This window comes from Prionailurus bengalensis, chromosome E1, assembly GCF_016509475.1.
Source record: "Prionailurus bengalensis isolate Pbe53 chromosome E1, Fcat_Pben_1.1_paternal_pri, whole genome shotgun sequence".
Classification (NCBI taxonomy): domain Eukaryota; kingdom Metazoa; phylum Chordata; class Mammalia; order Carnivora; family Felidae; genus Prionailurus; species Prionailurus bengalensis.
In genome coordinates, this window is record NC_057347.1 from 46,528,978 (window position 1) to 46,550,824 (window position 21,847).

General features: G+C 38.3%; 1 protein-coding gene across 3 annotated transcripts in view; it reads right to left on the reverse strand.

Moving 5' to 3' along the window:
- SMURF2 (SMAD specific E3 ubiquitin protein ligase 2) overlaps positions 1-21,847 on the reverse strand; it is a 120,022-nt gene that overhangs the window by 45,170 nt on the left and 53,005 nt on the right. For all 3 annotated transcript variants that reach the window (XM_043585002.1, XM_043585003.1, XM_043585001.1), the window contains exons 2-3: positions 13,018-13,056; positions 7,227-7,335 (exon numbers count right to left, since the gene is read on the reverse strand). In XM_043585002.1, the coding sequence (XP_043440937.1) occupies positions 7,227-7,335; positions 13,018-13,056 (148 nt within the window). The remainder of the gene's footprint in view (positions 1-7,226; positions 7,336-13,017; positions 13,057-21,847) is intronic.

Consider the following 21,847-nt stretch of genomic DNA (forward strand, 5'->3'; position numbering starts at 1 on the left):
CCCCTCCCCCTAAATCCCATGGACCTGGCCACCAGGGAATCTCGCTGATCAGCACGTTAATATAATACCATGCTCTGGTCTATAACTGCACAGAACCCCTGACGGACTGACAGGTTTAGGTAGGGACACCCCTCCCCTAGGTCTAGCATGAAGCAGATACTGAAGATGAGCCCTCCGCCCAAATGCCAAAGATTTGTGATTGTCGACCTGTCAGGGGGGAAAACAGGGGCCCCTTTTAGGCAACAAGCTTGAGCAATGGAAACCTGAGTAAGGTAAGAGGGGCCGGCCACAGTGACCACCCAGCTGCATGCAAAGGCTCATGAAGAGACCCACCTCAAAATATCCACAGACCCCAGCCGACCAATGGGCTAGGGTCAGGCACAGGTACCAAAAAAGGAAAACTCCGTATGTTCCTATACTCCCACACTCCCTCCCCCTAATTAGAGCCCCCCACCGCTGCCTCCTGGCAGACAGTCTTTCCTTTGCTATCCTGCCCCCTGCTCCCCTGCAGCGTATCCAGTGGATTCACTACCTCCTTTGTTCTGCCTATATCCATGCTTTCCCCACCCGATCAGGTCGCCCCACACTCCACAGTGTAGGAACTAGTCTCCTTGCCATCTCTGTCTCCCTCAAAGCCCTTCTCCACGGTTACCGCCTAAGTGTCTGCTCTTGGATATAAACCTGATGATAGCATTTCCCCACTTAAAACCTTTTTTCATTGCTCTCCGCTGCTTTAAGGAGAGCATTCAAACTTATTAGTAGGCTTTCAAGGACCTTCATGAGCTGGTTCCTACTTGCCTCTCTTTGCTTGTCCTATGCCGAACTCCCCTTACCTGACGTGAACTCCCCAATGCTGCCCCTCCAACTGTTTTCAGAGTCATGTTCTCTTTCACCTCTGGGTCTTCACACAGACTACTTTTGCTTAGAGCCATCCCCCGTTTCCTTTTTCAAATTAACTCCCACATAAGGTCTAAGCCTAAATGCCACTTTTCTAGGAAGCTGTCCTTAACTCCTAAATTCATATAAAAAAGTTCTGTATATTTCCAGGGCACCTATACTTCCCCATATTCTTATCATACTATTTATAATTTCCTATTCACTTGTGTCTATACACCACTTAGCTCAAAGCTTGTGAGACTACGTTTTATGCACTGTTATACCTGGGTCTCTGGCTGAATTTAAATGTGACTGAAGCTTAAAGAGACGGCTTAAAACAATCTGATTAAGAACTCAAAAGCTGAGTCAGTTACACAGACAGTAGCTTATTACAGCTGGGACTTCAAAATCACCACAGGTCAAATCAAATAAAGGTGCGACCTAACATATTTACTAAAAGCGTCTGACATTTGAGGATTACCTGTGAGGTACTAGTCTAAGCACTTTGCAGGGGTTATCTCACTGCATCTTCCTATCAGTCGTCTGAAGTAGGCATTATTGTTGCTGTCACCAATGGAAACTGACACACGAGGGGTTAAACACTGAGCTAATGATCACACAAATAAGTGGGGGGCTGGGGGGTGGGAAGCCAGGTAGTCTCACTTCTCTCTATTGCCTACTTTTTTAGTTCCTATTTATTTGCCTACTAACTTGGAGTCACTGAGCCATAGCACTAAGGGGCACACAAAAAAGCCTTATTCTGAACTGCCTCTCAGTATCTCAATGTTTTAGGAGAAACATGTTTGTTCACATGTGGTTTAGAAGGTCAAATTTAAATAACTGTCCAGAGTCTAGGCTGAGCTGGGTACTCTGCTAGGGGGGTGGGTTAGAACTAATTGTCTAGAAGTAAATAAGTGAGGTGTCAGGCATAAACGTTTGATGGGAGATGTAAAATTCATTTTTGTAGGTAAGGCAAGTGGGACATTTTGAAGAAAAACTGAAATTGATGAAGAGTGAAGTAGAAAGCTCAAAAAGCTTAAAAGACCAAAGACTTAAAGGTCAGGTTATCAGGGCAGTTAACATGTTTATAACATGAGATATGCTGACAAAATGGTAGAGGTATAGAAAACATATAGTAACAGAATTAGCAACCTGGAGAAAACTGACACCTACACCTGCAGGGAGCAACAGATAAGAAACAAGACTATTACTGCCACCCCATCCCTGAAATATTTCCGACTTATTAGCCCAAGATACTCTAACAGCGACGGTGGGGCTAAAACAGAAGGACTGGTGAAATTACTGAAAAGGAATGGAAAGCCCTCCTGAATCCCCTCCTTGACCCAGGTCATCCTCAACCCCAGCAGGAGATGTACGCTTTACTCTCTGAAAAGTTCTCTCTCAGGGACACCAGGCACAGCTGAGGGAGAAGGTAAAAGTCCATTATAAAAGCATGGATACTAAGAAGAGGTTAGTACAGTCAATAGAGGGACCTCCTAGCATTCTTACACTCTTCAGCTCCAAGAACACTAGCATCCAAGAATATATAGCCCCGGGCAGGAAACAGCAGAATTCTGTGCAATGAATATGTCACAGCCACACCTGATTACCCTAGCAAGCGGACTACCTCTATCCATGGGCACAGAATTTCCAATCAACATGGAAGTGCCTCCCCTTAAATATAAAAAAACAGAAACCCAAATCAAACTAACAGGAAAAAAAAAAAAAAAAGGAACCTTGACAAAAGAGAGGCAATACAAGCAACAAAACTCACTTCTCTTGCATCCAAGAAATAAGACGAAATTACGAAAAACGGATAGTCAGTAAGCAAAGTGATCTTGCAAGCTAAAAATATGAGAGCAGAAATCACAATAAAAGGAATGTTGGAAAACTAAGTAGGGGAAACAGCCCAGATAGTTCATCATAGTTTTTAATTTTTTACTGAAACAAAAATATTTTCTTCCACTGGAGATACAATATGAGAGAAAAGAGATAGGACAACTAAATGATAATCAATTCAGAAGGGGTAACATCCAAGTAACAGGAGTTCCAGGAAAGGAAATAGAAAATGGAGAAGAAATCACCTATAATAAATAAAGACAGGGGCACCTGGCTAGCTCAGTCAGTGCAGCATGTGACTCTTGATCTTGGGGTTGTGAATTTGAGCCCCACGATGGGTGCAGAGATTAAAAATAAAATCTTTAAAAAAACAAATAAAAAAGGCCAAATTTCCTCATAACTAAAGAGTTTCAGCATCCAGAAGAGGCACAGGCAGTTATTTCTCTGACATCAGCCATAACAACATCTTTCTAGACATGTCTCCTGTGACAAGGGAAACAAAAGAAAAATAAACTACTGGGACTACATCAAAATAAAAAGCTTCTGCATAGAAAAGGAAACAACAGACAAAAATAAAAGACAACCTACTGAATGGGAGAAGATACTTGCACATGACATACCCAGTAAAGGGTTAGTATCTAAAATATAAAGAACTTACACAACTCAACATCAAAAAAACCACAAACAATCCAATTTAAAAATGCACAGAAGAGGTATGCCTGGGTGGCTCAGTCGGTTAAGCGTTCGACTTCAGCTCAGGTTATGATCTCATGGTTTCTGAGTTCTGCTGTCAGCACGAAGCCCACTTTGGATCCTCTGTCCCCCTCTATTTCTGCCCTTCCCTCACTCGCAAATGCTTGCTCTCTCTCACTCTCTCAAAAATAAATAAATATTTTTTAAAAATAATTAAAAAATAAAAATGCGCAGAAGATATGAACAGACATTTCTCCAAAGATATATAAATGGCTAAGAGACACATGAAAACTCACTCATCGTCAAGTAAATGTGTATCAAAACCACAATGAGATATTACCTAACACCTATCAGAATGTCTAAAATCAAAAATTCAAGAAATAGTAAGTGTTGGCGAGGATATGGAGAAAAAAGAACCCTCATGCACTGTTGGTGGGAGTGCAAAGTGGTGCAGCCACTGTGGAAGACAATATGAAGGTTCTTACAAATAGAACTACCCTACAATCCAGTAATCACACTACTGGGTATTTACCCAAAGAATATGAAAACATCCAAGGGATGTATGCACCCCCATGTCTATTGCAGCAGTATTTGCAAAAGCCAAATTATGGAAACAGCCCGTGTCCATAAAGATATGAATGGATAAAGAATGGAATATTATTCAGCCATAAGAAAGAATGAAATCTTGCCATTTGCAACAACATGGATGGCTCTAGAGAGTATAATGTTACAAAATAAGACAGAGAAAGACAAATACCAAATGATTTTACTCATATGTGGAATTTAAGAAATAAAACAAATGAACAAAGGGAAAAAAAGGAGAGAGAGAGAGAGAGAGAGAGAGAGAGAGACAAACCAAAAAACAAACTCTTAACTATAGAGAACACACAAATGATTACCAGAGGGGAAGTGGATGGGGGGACAGGTGAAAAAAGTGAAGGGGATTAAAAGTACATTTATTTTTTATTTATTATTATTTTTTTAGAGAGAGCATGAGCAGGAAGAGGGGCACAGGGGAGACAGCAAGGGAGAATCCCAAGCAGACTCCACGCTCAGTGTGGAGCCCAACGCAGGGCTCAATTCCATGACCCTGGGGATCATTACCCAAGCTGAAATCAAGTCAGTTGCTCAACCAACTTAGCCACCAAGGAGCCCCAAGAGTACATTTATCTTGATGAACACTGAGTAATAAATGGAAGCTGAATCACTGTACTGTATACCTGAAACTAATAGAACACTGTATGTTAACTATACTGGAATTAGGGGCGCCTGGGTAGCTCAGTTCGTTAAGCATCCAACTTCAGCCCAGGTCATGATCTCACGGTTTGTGGGTTCGAGCCCCGCATAGGGCCCTGTGCTGACAGCTCAGATCCTGAAGGCTGCTTCAGATTCTGTGTCTCCCTCTCTCTCTGCCCCTCCCCCACTTGTTCTCTCTCTTAAAAATAAACATTAAGAATATTTTTTTTTAATTTAAAAATAAAAAAACTATACTGGAATTTAAAACTTTTTAATTTTTTTAAAAAGAGTTTATCCAGATTAAAAGGTCCCAATAAGTACCAAGCACTATGTAACATATACACCAAGTCCATCATCAAAAAATTTATTATGTGGCCTAAAGAGAATACCCTGAAATCTTCCAGTGGAAAACAATAATCAAGAAAGACCAAAATCAGGATGCCATTAATGATACTCTGAAACTGCACTATTCAAAAGGGCAGTCACCAGTCACATGGAGCTGTTGAGTACTTAAGGCTAGTCCAAATTGAGGCACTCTGTAAGTGCAAACAAACCCCTAAGATCTCAGACTTAGCTGAGAAATGTTTATTTTTTTAACCTATGCATTTATTTATAAGAAAAAAAGACCATAATTATTTTATCTTGATTACATGTGGAAATGAGAATATTTCAGATATACTAAATTAAGTATGTTTATTAGGCTTAATCTTTTTATTAACTTTTATTTATTTTGAGAGAGAGAGAGACAGAGACAGTGGGGGAGGGGCAGAGAGAGGGGGAGAGAGAGAGAATCCCAAGCAGGCTCCGCACTGTCAGCACAAAGCCTGATGTGGGGCTCGAACTCGTGAACTGTGAGATCATGACCTGAGCCAAAATCAAGAGTTGAACACAACCAACTGGGCCACCCAGGTGTCCCTATTAACTTTTTTAAATGTGGCTATTACAAAATTTGAAATTACAGACAAGCTTCCATTTGTGGCTCACATTATATTTCTGTTCAAGTGCTGGTCTAGACCTAGACAACAATGGAGCATATATTCACAATTTGGAGAGAAATGCGTGTCTTACATAGAAGTTTATAATCAAACTATCCATTGAGAAAGACAAAGTACATTTTCAGACAAGATCTCAAAGAAATTTTCCCTATCTTTGTACTCTTTCTCAAGATGACCATGAAAGACAGACTTCATCGAAACAGGGAATAACAAAAAATGGGAAATCACTGAACCCAGAAAAGACAAAGGAAATTCCCAACATAATGATAAAGGAGGTTCCTGGACAGTTGTGCAGCAGGTCCTAGACCAGCTTAGACCACCAGACCAGCGTGGAGGAAGAGGCTAAAGGCTTCAGGAGGGAGATCTCCAACAAGGAAACAAAGCCAATAGAATAGCTCATGTGGTTGAATATATGCAGAAATGTCCAGTCCTGTAGGAGAGTCTAGGAATTAATTAATGAGACAGATAGAAAACTAAACAAATGGCAAAATAAGATAGTTAATTCCAGAAAAACAAAATTTATCAAGAGAGGAAATGTAATCACTGCACACCATGCGACTCAGTTATGAATAGTTACATGATCATAATGTAAATACAGAACAATGATTTAACCAAAAAGGTTCAAATGGAGGGCTCGGAGAAAGGAAGGGCCACGTGGGTGCTGTAGGAACAGGGATGAGAGAGATCAGTTGTAAAAGCTAAATCTTCTTCTGTGGTAAGAAATGTAAAAATAACACCTAAAAATATGCATACACTAAATCTCTGCATCTCCCCCACCCCTCCACCCCATATACAGACAGATGTATAAAGTAAGCATGAGATCTAGAAAGAGAAGAAAATACCAGACTAAACAATCAAAGTAACTCTAGTTACCTTGAGAATGGGAATCAGGAATAAGGATGGGGCGGCAAACTGCAGTTTCCCATTACAAGCCTTACAACATTGGGGCACCCCAGTGGCTTAGTCGGTTAAGCGTCTGACTTGCGCTCACCTCATGATCCCACTGTTTGTGGGTTCGAGCCCCACGTTGTACTGTGCACTGACAGCTCAGAGCCTGGAGCCTGCTTCGGATTCTGGGTCTCCCTCTCTCTCTACCCCTCCCCTGTTTTTACCCTCTCTCTGTCTCTCTCAAAAATAAAAATAAATATTTTTTTAAAAAAAGCCTTACAGTATTATGCACTTTTTAGAATGGTGCATATAGCACTGTGATTAAAATTTGAAAAAAAGAAAACCATCCCTATAAAAGCACAAAGAATGTCTATGAGTGCACTCCAATTACAATTTCTGGTTTTATACTCATAACTGACCTAAAGTAAATTAATACCTTTATTTAACCGAAAGAAGATGGGACAGGGTTGCTCTATACTGCATACACGTTTTATTCTCCATAGGCTTACTAAGAGCATTTCATCTTCCAAAACCAGCTATCAATAAGCCACAGTACCTTCCCACTAGGTTTTGTGCCCCTCTGGGAAGACCAAATTATACCACAGATCAAACTCTGATCATTTTCAGTGATTCTTTTCAAATACTATATCAAATAATATTGATTCTATGTTTCATTTCAAATGAATCATTTAAACCTACAGGTCATAATGCTGATTCCACTTTGGATCAAGTGTATTCTTCACAGTATCTGTAGAATGGCATTGCCCAGATCCATCAACCACCACCTTAGCAAATGGATCAGGAAGTCCTGTGGAAAAAGGGGAAGAATTTTTTTTTAATTAAAGAATAATGTGACATGGAAAATAGAAGATTAATTATATAAAACTTACTATTTGCTACCAAAGATTATCCCATTCTTTATAAAAAGTGTAACATTTAGCTATAAATGAAAAGTGGTCCATTTTGAACGAAGATTAAAGTTAATTCTACATTAAATACCAAAAGTTACGTTTTTCTTGTTGCTATCTCAAAACATTCTCAGCTTAAACTACCAAAGCCTAGAGGTTACCTCATAATAGGGAAGTGTTTATACATCTTTACCAGCCCTTTGACCCCAGGAAGCTTAAAACAGTTCTGGTTCTCTTAGGGCCTTCCCAAGGTCCTCCTTAGTAGCATTTTTAAAGAAAGAGCTTCTTACAGGTTTTCACACAAGAATATGGGCTACAGAGAAATCAAATTAGCCAAAAAGTTTTCCTGAATAACTACCATGAGTGATGAAAAACTGAATCAAAAAATTAAATACCCTGCCTTAAAACGTTAAGAATGCCTTGGGGGAGAGGGAAACCAGAGAATAAACAAATGTTTGTATAGATTCTAAAGAAAATACTTTTAACACTATGTCAGGCACTATTCTAAATGCTTTACATATATTAAATCTCTTATTCCTCACAATAATCCAATGGGGTAAATGCTACTATAGTCTCTACCCTACTGATGAGGAAACTGAGGCACAAAGGGGTTAATTAATCCAAGGACAAACAATAGTACGTGAGAGAGCCAGGGTCTAAAGTTTAGATTTTAAACCCATGCACATAAAATCTGGTTCTCAATTTCATGCTCTCAACTACTATACTATAGTAAACCTCTCACGTACCATGCAGCTCAACAGTGAGTACAAGTAAGAGTTCAGAAAAACAGAACTGTTGGGGAGTTTGAACAGTAAATCAAGCGCCTTTTTTTTTTTTTTTTTTGAGGGGATGGGACTCACTGGGCTTTAAAGGACAAACAGGGAGATCACCAAGAAAGGTACGACCGCATCTGAAGGGCTGTGAGGAATCTAACCAAATCATTTGTGCTACGATGTTAAAAGTAAATGCTGTGGGTAAGAGAGGCTTAGAAATCAGAAAGTGACTGAGGTAGATAATAGGGTGTCATATTTTTCTATTAGCAGTATTCAGGGTGGACTGGGAGAAGGGAAGACTGGTACAGAGACTGTCTAGGAAGCGGTCATAAGTTTCACACAGTAGGATAAATGAACAGTAAGATGAGCAGACTCTGAACTAGGAAAAGGGAAAGGACAGTGAAGTAATAAACTACTCTGAAAGATCTAATACAAGTTTATAAGAAACTAGGGTCAAAGATGACACTATAGTTTTCAGGCCTAAGTAACAATGAAAACAGTGGTTCTTTTGGAGAAAAAAAAAGTTAGAAGGTAGAACTAAATAAAGTTTTAACGAGACAAAAATGACATTTTGGGATAGCACAGATCTCCTATGGACAGTTGAAAATACTAGAACGGGGCGCCTGGGTGGCTTAATCGGTTAAGCGCCCAACTTCAGTTCAGGTCACGATCTCACGGTTTGTGAGTTCGAGCCCCGTGTCGGACTCTGCTGACAGCTCAGAGCCTGGAGCCTGCTTAAGATTCTGTGTCTCTCCCTCTCTCCGCCCCTCCCATGCTCATGCTCTATTTCTCTGTCTCTCAATAATAAATAAACATTAGAAAAAAAAATTTTTTTAAACAAAGAAAATACTAGAACAAAATGCTGGTATGGGTTGATAATTGGAGAAATTCTGCACCTTGATATCTATGCTAATTTTTTTTTTTTTTTTAAAGTCAGGATACCAATGTGCCAAGATTCGAGGTCAGGCATAAATCACGTCGTCAGTTCCCCAATCCTGTGATTCTGTGATCTGTCAACTTCAAATAAGAAAGGACCAAATTTCAAGAGTGTTAAGTATTTAAGAAGATACTTGGAAGTTAGGGTATTGATGTATTTAACTATATTCTTGAAGTTTACTGCTATTCATATTATTTCAGTAATACCTACCATTTTTAAATGTGTTTAATGGAAGAATATTTTCCCACTACCTTCAATAACATTAAGTATTTTCAAGAATCTATTCTTTTTCTTTTGATTCTACTATCTCAGCAAAGATACAAATGTATGTTTGTAAGCAAAAACAAAAATCACATTTCAAGCTTTCCTTTTAGATGTTGTTTAAAGAATTAAGGACTAAGGGGAACAACTTTTCCACATAAACACACTAGGCATGGTTTCCAAGTCCTTAATTAACTATGAAATTCTGAGTCCCAACCTCCTATGTTTCTTTTCTGTTAAATAATACAAAACACAAGCTCTATGCCCTAACAAAAAAAAGTACCTATATTTCAACTTACCTGTTTCTATTAGTCCACAAAAATTTACCTTGAGAGCCAAGTTACTGTGATGTGATCAAAAGCTATCAAGTTTTCTGAAGTTAGTGAGGCTTCTAGTGGTAAATATCAAGTGGCTAAGGTATTTTCTGTATTTTTAAAAATTTCTGAGTCATACAAAAATAGCTAAATCTGAAGATTTCCTCGCTATACAAATGCACTTGAGCTGCAAATAACAATGAAACAAAAATTTCAACTTAAAAGTGTGTTACTTTCTGGAGAAAATAAAGCTTTATTTTTGATTGGGGGAAGAAAAAGAACATTCACCAATCACCGTGGTTCTGAGTGACTTCAATTTTGGCCCCTAAATATAGTGACTCAACACAGTATCTTACACATAAATCTTTTATTTAAATGTTACATAAAAGAGGGGCACCTGGGCGGGCTCAGTCAGTTAAGCATCTGACTTCGGCTCAGGTCATGATTGCACAGTTCGTGAGTCTGAGCCCCACCTCAGACTCTGTGCCACCTGCTTCGGATCCTCTGTCCCCCACCCCTTCTTTGCCCTTCCCAACTTGTTCTCTTTCTCACTCTTTTTCAAAATAAATAAACTTAAATAAACAAACAAATGTTGCATAAAAGAGAAAAAAATTATACTAATGAAAACATTCTTTTAAGAAACAGATAATGGATAAAGACAGATACAGGATCATGTTAATGGTAGAATCTAGATGGTGGATATTCACTATAAAACTTTTCCATGTTCTTATACGTTTAGAAAGTTTTCCTTCTAAAATTTTGGGGAGAGGGGGAAATAATTTATTTTTTAAAGCCAATAAAGCTTGAAAACAATTCCAAAAAGTGAGTTAGCAAATTTTTTCTCAGCAAGGGTAGATACCCAGAATAAACAGTATTATCTCTAATACACAAATTACAAGACAGCACTTGGCAGTGTATTTTTTCCTATAATTAAATATACACACACACACATATGTTTCATCAGCCTATAGTCATGCTTGATATTAAAGTTTACTTTTCTCATTCAACATGATTTAAACTGCATTACAAGCAAACACTGCATTTTGATATCAATGATAACTGCATTCTGACAATAAACACACTCTCACTCAAATTTCATGAAGAGATTTAGGAAGTACTACAATTTTTTCTCTGGAATTAATGTGGGCAACCTTCAACTTATAAACAGATCAATGACAAACTTAAGTTTGTCAGCAGGGGCCATTCCCACTGTGAACCCAGGTGACAGCCCATCCCTGGCTGAGTGCCTTCTGAAGGCCTCAAGATTGGCTTTCCAATTTCCCTTTCCAGAGCCATCAAATGTTTCTTCCATTCTAGGTTTTCAAGATAATCATATAGTTTCCCCTAATTTCCTTATCCCTAGGAGCAAACTCACAACTCTTAAGAAAACTTTTATCAATTTTTACTGCCTACGCTAACGAAAGAGAGAAACAGTCCTTTCTTTTTTTCCCACCTACAACTTAAGGGCAGATAAAGATCGTATAACTGATATTAACTGGCTCTCCAAGGTTTACCAAAAATCAAAGATTCTTCTAGATTTCCTAGGAAAACTCAGACAAGTAGATCTGGATATTATACTGGAGAAACTGTGTCTTAGGACTCTGGAGGAAAGAAAAGACCTTGGGAAGGAAGGCTGGGAGACAAATGTTAGATTTTATCTGTAAAACCAAAGCAGACATCTTGGAGGATGCAGAAGGAGCTATAAAAGAGTGCATGCTCACTTGTCTCCCTTTTCTCCTTGTCACCTACCTATCCAATCCTATTTGCCACTTCACAGTCCTACTAATCCTACCTCAAATCAACCTTAAGAATGGTAAAAAAAAAAAAAAAAAAAAAGAGTATACACTGGTTATTAGTGACAGGGATGAAGTAGGTAGTTCAGAAAAAGCCTGTGAAGACAGAATTTGGTGGCAGCATGGAGAGAGGCCACTGGCCTCTCCTGCTGTGATACGCAGTACGGTAGACAGCACCTGGTACATATATTGGAGACTGCTTAAAACTTTCTTAACTATGTCCCACAGCATCCTATTTAACTGCTTTCCCATATAAGCACAGAAACCAGAAAAATTTCTAATTATACAGTTTTATGTTATTTTATAAGCTTTAATTCTGGTTCTACTCTAGATATCTTCGAAGAAAATTTCAAGTGAGATGAATGAAGTATGATTTTAAAATGCATCAAGAGCTTACTATTTCTTTTAATGAATCCCCTGAAAATTAAGTAATATCATATTAAATTAGCACTCATACCTAGTTTCTGGGGGCTGGTAGAACTTGAATTTTAAAATCTAATGAATCTTCTTGGGGCACCTGGGTGGCTCATTCGGTTAAGTGTCCGACACTTGATTTTGGCTCAGGTCATGATCTCAGGGTCATGGGATCACTCCACACTGAGTGTGGAGCCTGCTTAAGATTCTCTCTCTCTCTCTTTCTGCCCTTCTCTCCTGCTTGTGAGTGTGCACATGCTCTCTCTAAAATAAAAATTTTAAATAAAATAAAAAATGAAAATCTAATGAATCTTCTCAATTTATAACTTCAAATATATATAAAACTTTGTTGGCTTCGAGTTCTTTACTAAAAATTATATCATTTTGACTCAATTACTTATTTATATATATTTTTTTTTTTTTTTTTTTACTCAATACCTTAAAGCTATTGTGAAGTATGATATTACAGGGTAAAGATTTTAAACACACGTGAGGGGTTCTTCCCAATCCTCCTTCACAAAACTTAATCCTAAATAAAGCCACAAAAAAAATTTGACAACTTATTGGCAAAGAGACTGAAAACAGGGGAACCAAATGTCTGCTTTAGAGGCCGAGACATAAGAGCATCTATGATTGAATGAGGCAGAGATTTCTTTCCTACACTCTGGAAATTCTAAGCAGGCTGAATAACTTCTCTACTTTCCAAGGTATGGTGAATGCCTGAATAAAATTTCCTATAAAATGTTAGAAAAGAAAAAGTGTTTACAAAATAATCTCCACCCTTTCTAGAAACCTAGTAGCATGCACACCCTCGATATTCTTTACACGTCTCATATACACACCTATACACATATACATTTCACACAAATACGTGAGAGGGGTGGATAAAAGGAAAGGAACAAAGGCTAAAAAGGCACAAAGTCCTCTTAAAAAAAAAAAAAAGTATTGCCAAAAGGGTCCAAACCAAAGCATTCATAAAATAGTATGAAGTATATTTCTGAATAGAGAAATCACTAAAGCCAGACAATTCTGAAAAAGTTATCCAAAAAGTCTACACACAACATACAAGATTTAAAGTTAATTTACTTACGGAAAAAATCCTTTTTCACCAAGTTTTTTGCACAGAGTACTGTAAAGGAAACAAAAAATACATGGAAAGAATTAAAATGGTAAGACTGCACTGTCAAAACGTTCATTTTAAAACACTGAAAGTACCAGTGAATGATAAACATTATAGCAAGGTTTGAAATATGATCACAAGCTTTTATTAAAGACTAGCAAAAGACAGCTGAACCAGTGGTTCCAACTTTAGCAATGATCACACATAACAGCTGACAGCCAGAAAATTTATAAATCTGGTATTCTAATAAGGACCAACTTCCAATCAATCTTCCATCAAGGTTTATCTCAGAGCAGCTCGGTGAAAAGGGAAAAATAGTTCCAAGAAAAAAATAAGCAAACTCAGGTTGACATATACATTTTTTAATGAAATAATTTTATACTGAAGATCATAAATAAAATAAAGCTTTCTTGATATAGATGAGATTTTTTTAAAAATAACATTGTTATTTAGTCTCCACCTAACTCCACAGAAATTTTATAGGAGAGATAAATTACCTTCTTCTAAACTCAATGACAAGACAGATTACTGTATCTACCAAAAATTAAAAGTTAATACACTGAGTAGATATCCCAAAGCCACATTCTCTGGATTACCCTGCATGAAATTATTACTCGTAAGGTGATGGATGCACAACGTTACGAATATATTAAAACCACTGAATTGGAGGTGCCTGGGTGGCTCCGGTACAGGTGATCTCGTGGTCCATGGGTTCGAGCCCTGTGTCTGGCCCTGTGCTGACAGCTCAGAGCCTGGAGCATGCTTCGGATTCTCTGTCTCTCTCTCTCTCTGCCCCTCCCCTGCTCGCACTCTGTGTTTCTCTGTCTCTCTCAAGATAATAAATAAACATTAAAAAAAATTTTAAAAACCACTGAACTGCACATTCTAAAGGGGTGAATTTTATAGTTTGTGGTTACATGTCACTTTAAAAAATTATTGCTTATATAGAGTTATAAACTTAACTTGTTTAATTCAAACTTGTTAAAAGTGAAGGGAAAACATCGATTTCTGTATGGTTTATAACTTATAAAATATCTATACATGTAATATTTGGTTAATTTCTACCCACTTCTACTCGGTTGAAATGGTCTGGAAGTTTAGTGTTATTTAACATAACAAACCTTGGGAATAAGTCTATATATAACTAATCACTCTAAAAGTTCAAATAAAGGGGAGCCTGGGTGGCTCAGTTCGTTAAGCCTCCAACTCTTGATCTCGGCTCAGGTTATGATCTCATGGTTCATGGGCTCTGTGCTGACAGCACGGAGTCAGCTCGGGATTCCTTCTCCCTCGCTCTCTGCCCCTCCCCAGCTTGCATGTGCTCTCGTTCTCTCTCTCTCTCAAAATAAATAAACTTTTAAAAAAAGTTAAATAAAAATTATTTTAAAGACAGATGCCGGGCACCTGAGTGGTTTAGTGGTTGGTTTAAGCATCCGACTTTTGATTCCAGCTCAGGTCATGATCTCACGGTTCATGAGTTCAAGCTCTGCATCTGGCTCTGCACTGTCAAGCAGAGCCTGCTTGAGATTCTCTCTCTCTGCCCCTCCCAACTGTCTCTCTCTCTCTCTCAAAATAAGTAACTTAAAAAAAAAAGAGAGAGATGCCTTGGTAAATGAGTAAAATTATTAAGTAAGTACAAGATAGTGATTTAGTAGTCAGAGTCATTTAGGCCCTGTCTTAGAAACAGTTTAATTTTTAAAAACATAAAAACTCAAATATGAAAACTAAGAGCCGTAACTGAGAGTACCAAATCACTAATTAGATTTAGAAGAACTTCTCTCTAACCTTCATTATCACCACATAAACCGTACAGAATACTCAGGATCAATACATTTACAACACATATATGAATCCAAATTCTAATCTTCAGTACTGCTGAGGTAATGACTTTTTTTAAAACCACCGTCCTATGATTCCAGAAGTGAACTGATTTCACATCCTACTTTAGAGAAACCAAAAATATATGCGAATTCTCCAACTTCTTATTGCTAACCCTACAAAGTTATGTTTTGATACTCATTCGTTTTGTCTTCCTTCTGCTTATAATATCCACCCTCCTGTCTCACACTGTCCTTCCCCCTGTGTTCTAGATCTTATATCCAAATCACCATTTTCTCAGGGACCTGTTCTCCCATCTCCTCTACTTATGGCCTCATCAACATTTAAACATACTCTCCAGACACCATCCTACTTCTCCTTCAATGTAACTACTTAAGGGGCGCCCGGGTGGCTCAGTCAATTAAGCATCCAACTTTCACTCAGGTCATGATTTAGCAGGTTCATGAGTTCAAGCCCAGAATCAGGCTCTCTGCTGTCAGCACAGAGCCCACTTTGGATCTTCTGTCTCCCTCTTTCTCTGCCCCTCCCCTGCTCACACGCATTCCCCGCCTCCTCAAAAGTAAATAGACAGTAAAACAAAATTATAAAAACGCAACAGATTTCTGTATATTGATTTTGTATCCTACAACTTCACTGCATTCATTTATTAGTTCTACTAGTTTTTTGGTGGAGTCTTTAGGGTTTTATATATATAGCTATCATGGTATCTACAAACAGTCAAAGTCAAGGTTTTACTTTTTCCTTACCAATTTGGATGCCTTTTATTTCTTTTTCTTGTCTGATTGCAGCAGCTAGGACTTCCAGTACTATTTTGAGTAGAAGTGGTAAAAGCGGACACCCTTGTCTTAATCCTGATCTTAGAGGAAAAGCTCTTAACTTCTCCCACCCCCGCCTCAGGACCAGACGGACCTAACAAATATACACAGAACATTCCATCCAAAAACAACAAAATACACATTCTTTTCAAGTGCACATGGAACTTTCTCCAGGATAGACCAGAGGTTAGGCCACAAAACAAGTCTCAATAAATTCAAAATGACTGAAATCATACGCATTTTTCCTACCACAGCAATAGACATCAATCACAAGAAATAATCTGGAAAGAACACAAACATAGGGAGGCTAAGTAACATGCTACTAAACGATGAATGGGTCAATCCAGAAATCAAAGAGGAAATAAAAAAATATATGGAGACAAATAAAAGTGAAAACGCAATGGTCCAAAATCTTTGAGATGCAGCAAAAGCTGTTCTAAGAGGGAAGTTTATAGCAAACCAGGCTTATCTCAAGAAATAAGTAAACAACCTAACTTTATATGTAAAGGAGCTACAAAAAGAAGAACAAAGCCCAAAGTCTGTAAAAAGGAAATAATAAAGTTTAAAGCAGAAATCAATGAAAAAGAGATTGAAAAAAACAATCGAAAAGATCAATGAAACCGGTAGCTGGTTCTTTGAAAAACAAAAACAAACAGTATTTTATTTTATCTGGATAAAACTTTAACCAGATTCATCAAGAAAGAGAGAGGACTCGGGGCACCTGGGTGGCTCAGTCGGTTAAGTGTCCAACTTCGGCTCAGGTCATGATCTTAACAGTCCATGGGTTCGAGCCCCGCATCGGACTCTGTGCTGACAGCTCGGAGCCTGGAGCCTGCTTCAGATTCTGTGTCTCCCTCGCTCTCTGCCCCTCCCCCATTCATGCTCTGTTTCTCTGTCTCAAAAATATATAAACATTAAAAAAAAAAGAGAGAGGACTCAAATAAATAGAATCAGAAATGATGGAGGAGAAATAGCAATGAATGCCACAGAAATACAAAGGATTCTAAGAGAATATTATGAAAAAATTTTATGCCAACAAATTGGACAATCTAGAAGAAATAAATTCCTAGAAACAAAGAAACTCCAAATCTGACTCAGGAAGAAACAGATATCTCAACAGATGAAGTACTAACAAAATTGAATCAATAATCAAAAAGTTCCCAACAAACAGACGTCCAGGTTTCACTGTGAATTCCAGACATTTAAAGAAGAGTTAATACCTATTCTTTTCAAACTACTCTAAAAAACAGAAGAAGAAAAGCTCCCAAATTCATTCTATTAGGCTGGCATTATCTTAAAACCAAAACCAGATAAAGACACTATAAAAATCAAAAATTAAAAAAAAAAAGGAAGAACAACACTAAAGGGCAGTATCTCTGATGAATATAGATGCAAAACTCCTCAACAAAATATTCAAACCCAACCCAACAATACATTAAAAAAAAAAATCATTCACCATAATCAGGTGGGATTTATTCGAGGGATGCAAGGGGCAGTTCAATATTCACAAATCAGTCAATGTGATCGATCACATTAACAAGAGAAAGGATTAAAACCATACGATCATCTCAATAGATGCAGAAAAAGCATTTGACAAAGTACAACACCCATTCATGATAAAAACTCTCTACAAAGTAAATTTAGACTGACTCAACTTCTTCACTTCCCACTAATGCCTCAATTCATTAACAATCTGGCTTCCTCTGTCACCATTGCCACTACGTGGCTTCTCCAAAGCCCAGGGGACATTAATTACTAAATCCATCCAATGGACATCTTTCATTCTTTATCCCACTTGACACCTGAGGAGATCTGCCATCACTCCCTCTTCTGGAACCCCGCTTTTCTTTTGGTTTCTGTTTAATACCACATTTCACCTGGTTTTATACCAGGCATAAAATACATTCTAAATCCTCTTTGCCAGATCGTTTTCCTATATTCCATCCATGGAAGTTGAGGTTCTTCAGGATTTTTGCCCTGGATCCTCTTCTACTCTATAACCTGAGAAGCACAGATGCCCATCTCTGCAAACCTTGGAATATATGTAAACTGTTACATGTATGTGTATTTTTCTGGGGGAAGAACCCACATTTTTCCTAGTAGAAAATTCGTAGCTTAACAGACTAACAAAGCTCTTTCTCCTCTCTAAAAAATAAATTTGAAGGGGCACCTGTGTGGTTCAGTTGGTTGGACGTCCAACTTAGCTCAGGTCACGATCTCATGGTCCATGAGTTCGAGCCCTGTGTCGGGCTCTGAGCCTGGAGCCTGCTTTGGATTCTGTCTCCCTCCCTGCCTGCCCCTCCCCCACTCATGCTCTCTCAAAAACAAACATTAAAAACATTTTAATAAAAAATAAAAAGAAATAAATTTGAAGAGCCACATTTCACGCATTCTCCCTGACCTTTACCATTTTAGTGACACCTAAATATTAAGACCCAAACTTAACTCTCTCCTGAACTTCAGGTCCGCACAAATTAAATATGCCCCCAAAATAAAATCACCATCTCTCCCTCCCCAAAAACTGCTCTTCCAGTTTACTTTCTTTCAATAAACATCCTTGCTTTTAACTCCACTGCTCCAGTCAGAAACCTCCATAGCAACCTTCACTACTCCTCCCTCTCCCCATCTCCTGGCAGATACCAATTCTAATCAATTCCGCCTCTGAAATATCCTTCATCTGTCCATTTCTATTACCAGTGCCACCACCCTTGTCCAGGCCACCATCAACTAGTCTAGGCCACTAAAACCAGCCTCCCAATCAGTCCCCTGCCTCAAGCCTCCACCAGTTCTTTGCAATGGACCCAAAATTTAAAAATACAATTAAGGCCTTTCATACATGTCCCATCCTCCTAATAACATTCCAAAATACCCTTCAAAAATTCCTCAAAACTATCCTTCCATCTGTGCTCTGGATATCACACCCAACCTACCACTCTGGAGGTAGTTGACTTCCATCTTCAAAACAATCCCAAGGTTCTTAGGCCCAAACTTTATATTGGTTTACAATGCCCTTCAGGCCCTGGCTCCTGCTTACCTCTCTGATCTTATCTTTCATTACCACCCCTCCTCTCTAACCTAAGTCCAAGATCCAACCACACTAAACTTTCACTTTCTCAAACAAACTCCATCCCTCACCCAGAGAGTCATATGCCATTCCCTCTGTCTGAAACATTTTTCCCAGGCTTCTTCACCTAATCATCTCAAAAGGGAAAGGAAACCTTTTAGAACATATTTCTCAACCCTCCACCCATTTGTATTTTCACAGAATCCCCCACTTATAACATGCACTCATCACACTTCATTATAAATGCTTAAGTTTAGAATACCACTTGTAACTATGGGGGTGGTAAACACCATACAGCATAAATCAGGTCTGCCTCAATGGCGCACAAGCACACATTGCACCAGTTATTTGATGGGTGCTCAATAAATTTACTGGATGAATGAAACAGACTCCAAAATAATCTAAAATTTCATTGAAAGGAGGACTTTTTATGTGACAGATAAATTAATCCTCAAGTAATCATAATTTTAACTTATGAAATTTTATTTTTATTGTTTCCTTTTATTTAAAACAAAGTAGTCAGATCATATTTGACAAATTTTCTTTTAAAAATCATTAAGATATTGTTAATATAAGTTTCAAAGGTCAACTGAAAAATAAAAAATATAATTTTTTTTTTAACTTTTTTTTTTTTGGCACAGGGCGCACTTGGGTGGCTCAGTTGGTTCAGCAACCAACTTCAGCTGAGGTCATGATCTCACAGTTCGTGAGTTCAAGCTCCGCATCAGGCTCTGTGCTGACAGCTCAGAGCCTGGAACCTGCTTTGGATTCTGTGTCTCCCTCTCTCTGCCCTTCCCCCGCTCACGCTCTGTCTCTCCTTCAAAAATAAATAAACATTAGGGGCACCTGGGTGGCTCAGCTGGTTAGGCGACTGACTTCGGCTCAGGTCATGATCTCACAGATCCTGAGTTCAAGCCCAGCGTCAGGCTCCGTGCTGATAGCTCAGAGCCTGGAGCCTACTTCAGATTCTGTGTCTCCCCCTCTCTCTACCCCTTCCCTGCTCATGCTCTGTGTCTGTCTCTCAGTGATAAATAAATGTTAAAAAAAAATTTTTTTTAATAAACATTCAAAAAATAAAAAATAAAAATAAACCTTTTTTTTTTTTTTTAAGTTTACTTATTTGAGAAAGAGTGAGAGTGCACGAGGGAGAGAAGCAAAGGGAGAGAGAGAATCCCAAGCAGGTCTCCCACTGTCAGCACAGAGTCAGACACGGGGCTCGATTTCACAACCAGTGAGATCATGACTTGAGAGGAAACCAAGAGTCGGATGCTTAACCGACTAAGCCACCCAGGCACCCCACTAAAGAATAACTTTAAAATCAGATTCAAAGTTTATAAAGATAAATTGAATTTTAGTAATCCAGAGACTAGGAAGCAAGTACCAGGGTTCCAGAAGAAACAAGATTAACTTAAAACATAAATATCAAGATTGGTCAGATTGCTAACTTTAACACTAGACCTCAAAAGCATCAGCCAGTTTTTGCTTCAACTGTTTTTATACTCTAAAAGCAAAAACTCTCATTTGCAAGTTTTAAAAGAGAGACTGTTAAACATGATTTGAGATTTGGTAATTTTAGCTATTTGCATAAATAAATAAGTTTCACAGCTAGAAGCCTTTTCTGTACTGTTCTTTTTCTTGGGAATGCATTCTGGGTACTAGAACCACAGCCTATTGCTCTTTCCATCTTCAGTACCAATTATGAGAACTCAGTAAATGCTCAATGACTTGGTGAATTTCAACAAGACAGACTCCTCTCTGTCACCATAACAAAATCTCAACCAAGGAGGTATGTATCAGAATCTCCTGGGAAATGTACATACAATATTATAATGTAATTTTATGTTTGTAACATAATTTCATAATTATATTGATATGAATTTGTATTTGTAAACCTATCCTATTGTGAAGCATAAACTATAGAAAGTTGAGCCAAGACTGGGAATCCTGCAGCTAGGGAGGGAGGGGTACCACTACAAAGGAAATCTTATTTTTGTTTTCTAAACAATCATTACAGGAAGAGAGATAAAAATAATGTTGAGAAATGCTAGACTAAGTTACAGGAAGGGACTGGCAAGAGAGACAACTTATAAGCTGGGAATGCCTGGAACAAAGGCTAAGGAGTACAGACTTTCTCCTAGACAGTTATCAATATTTCAGTATCTCTCAATGTTTAGTAAGCTTTCCATTGAAGTAATACATATAGGAAAGTGAAGAAATCTTAACTACATAGTTCAATGAATTTTCACTGATTTCTGTACTAAAAACATTATACTGGACTCCAGATATTTAGCAGTCATGTATTAATTTTGATTAATACTAACTACAAATGTGGCATTATATAAGCATAGTACCGTTACTCCAGAATCCACTGGGGACCATGTCTCACTCAACCTGTAGATTTGCACTAGATTAATTTCACTAGACTACTTTGATCACGTTATTACCCTTCTCAAATTCCTTCACAGCATTTCTCATTCTTAAGACTACACACCTAAAACCTAGCCTGTTCTATTCTGCTCACCTCTTCTGCAGATAAATGGTTTTAAATCAGTAGAGGAGGTGTTCAAAATAAACTAAGATGAGCCTTGTTGGTGTCCTGGTCCTATTTCACAGGGAAGCAGATGTGATCATCTTGAGATGCTTAATAAGAAGGTAGCACTTCCTATATCATTCACTCTTTCAATATTTCCTAAGCACCTACTTTGTGCCAAGTGCTATGATAGATTCTGCAGATACAAAGATAAATAAGACATAGTACTCTGCTCTCAGAGCTTGCAGGTCAGATATAATTCCAATATCATGCCACCAATGCCCGCCCCCCTCCTTTAATCTTAACATTTACTTATTTTTAATGTTTGTTTATTTTTGACAGAGAGAGAGAGACAGAGCATGAGCATAGGAGGGGCAGAGAGAGAGGGAGACACAGAATCTGAAGCAGGCTCCAGGCTCTGAGTTGTCAGCACAGAACCCGACGCGGGGCTCGAATTCACAGATCGCGAGATCATGACCTGAGCCGAAGTCGGACGCTCAACCGACTGAGCCACCCAGACACCCCATCATTTACTCATTTTTGAAAGACAGA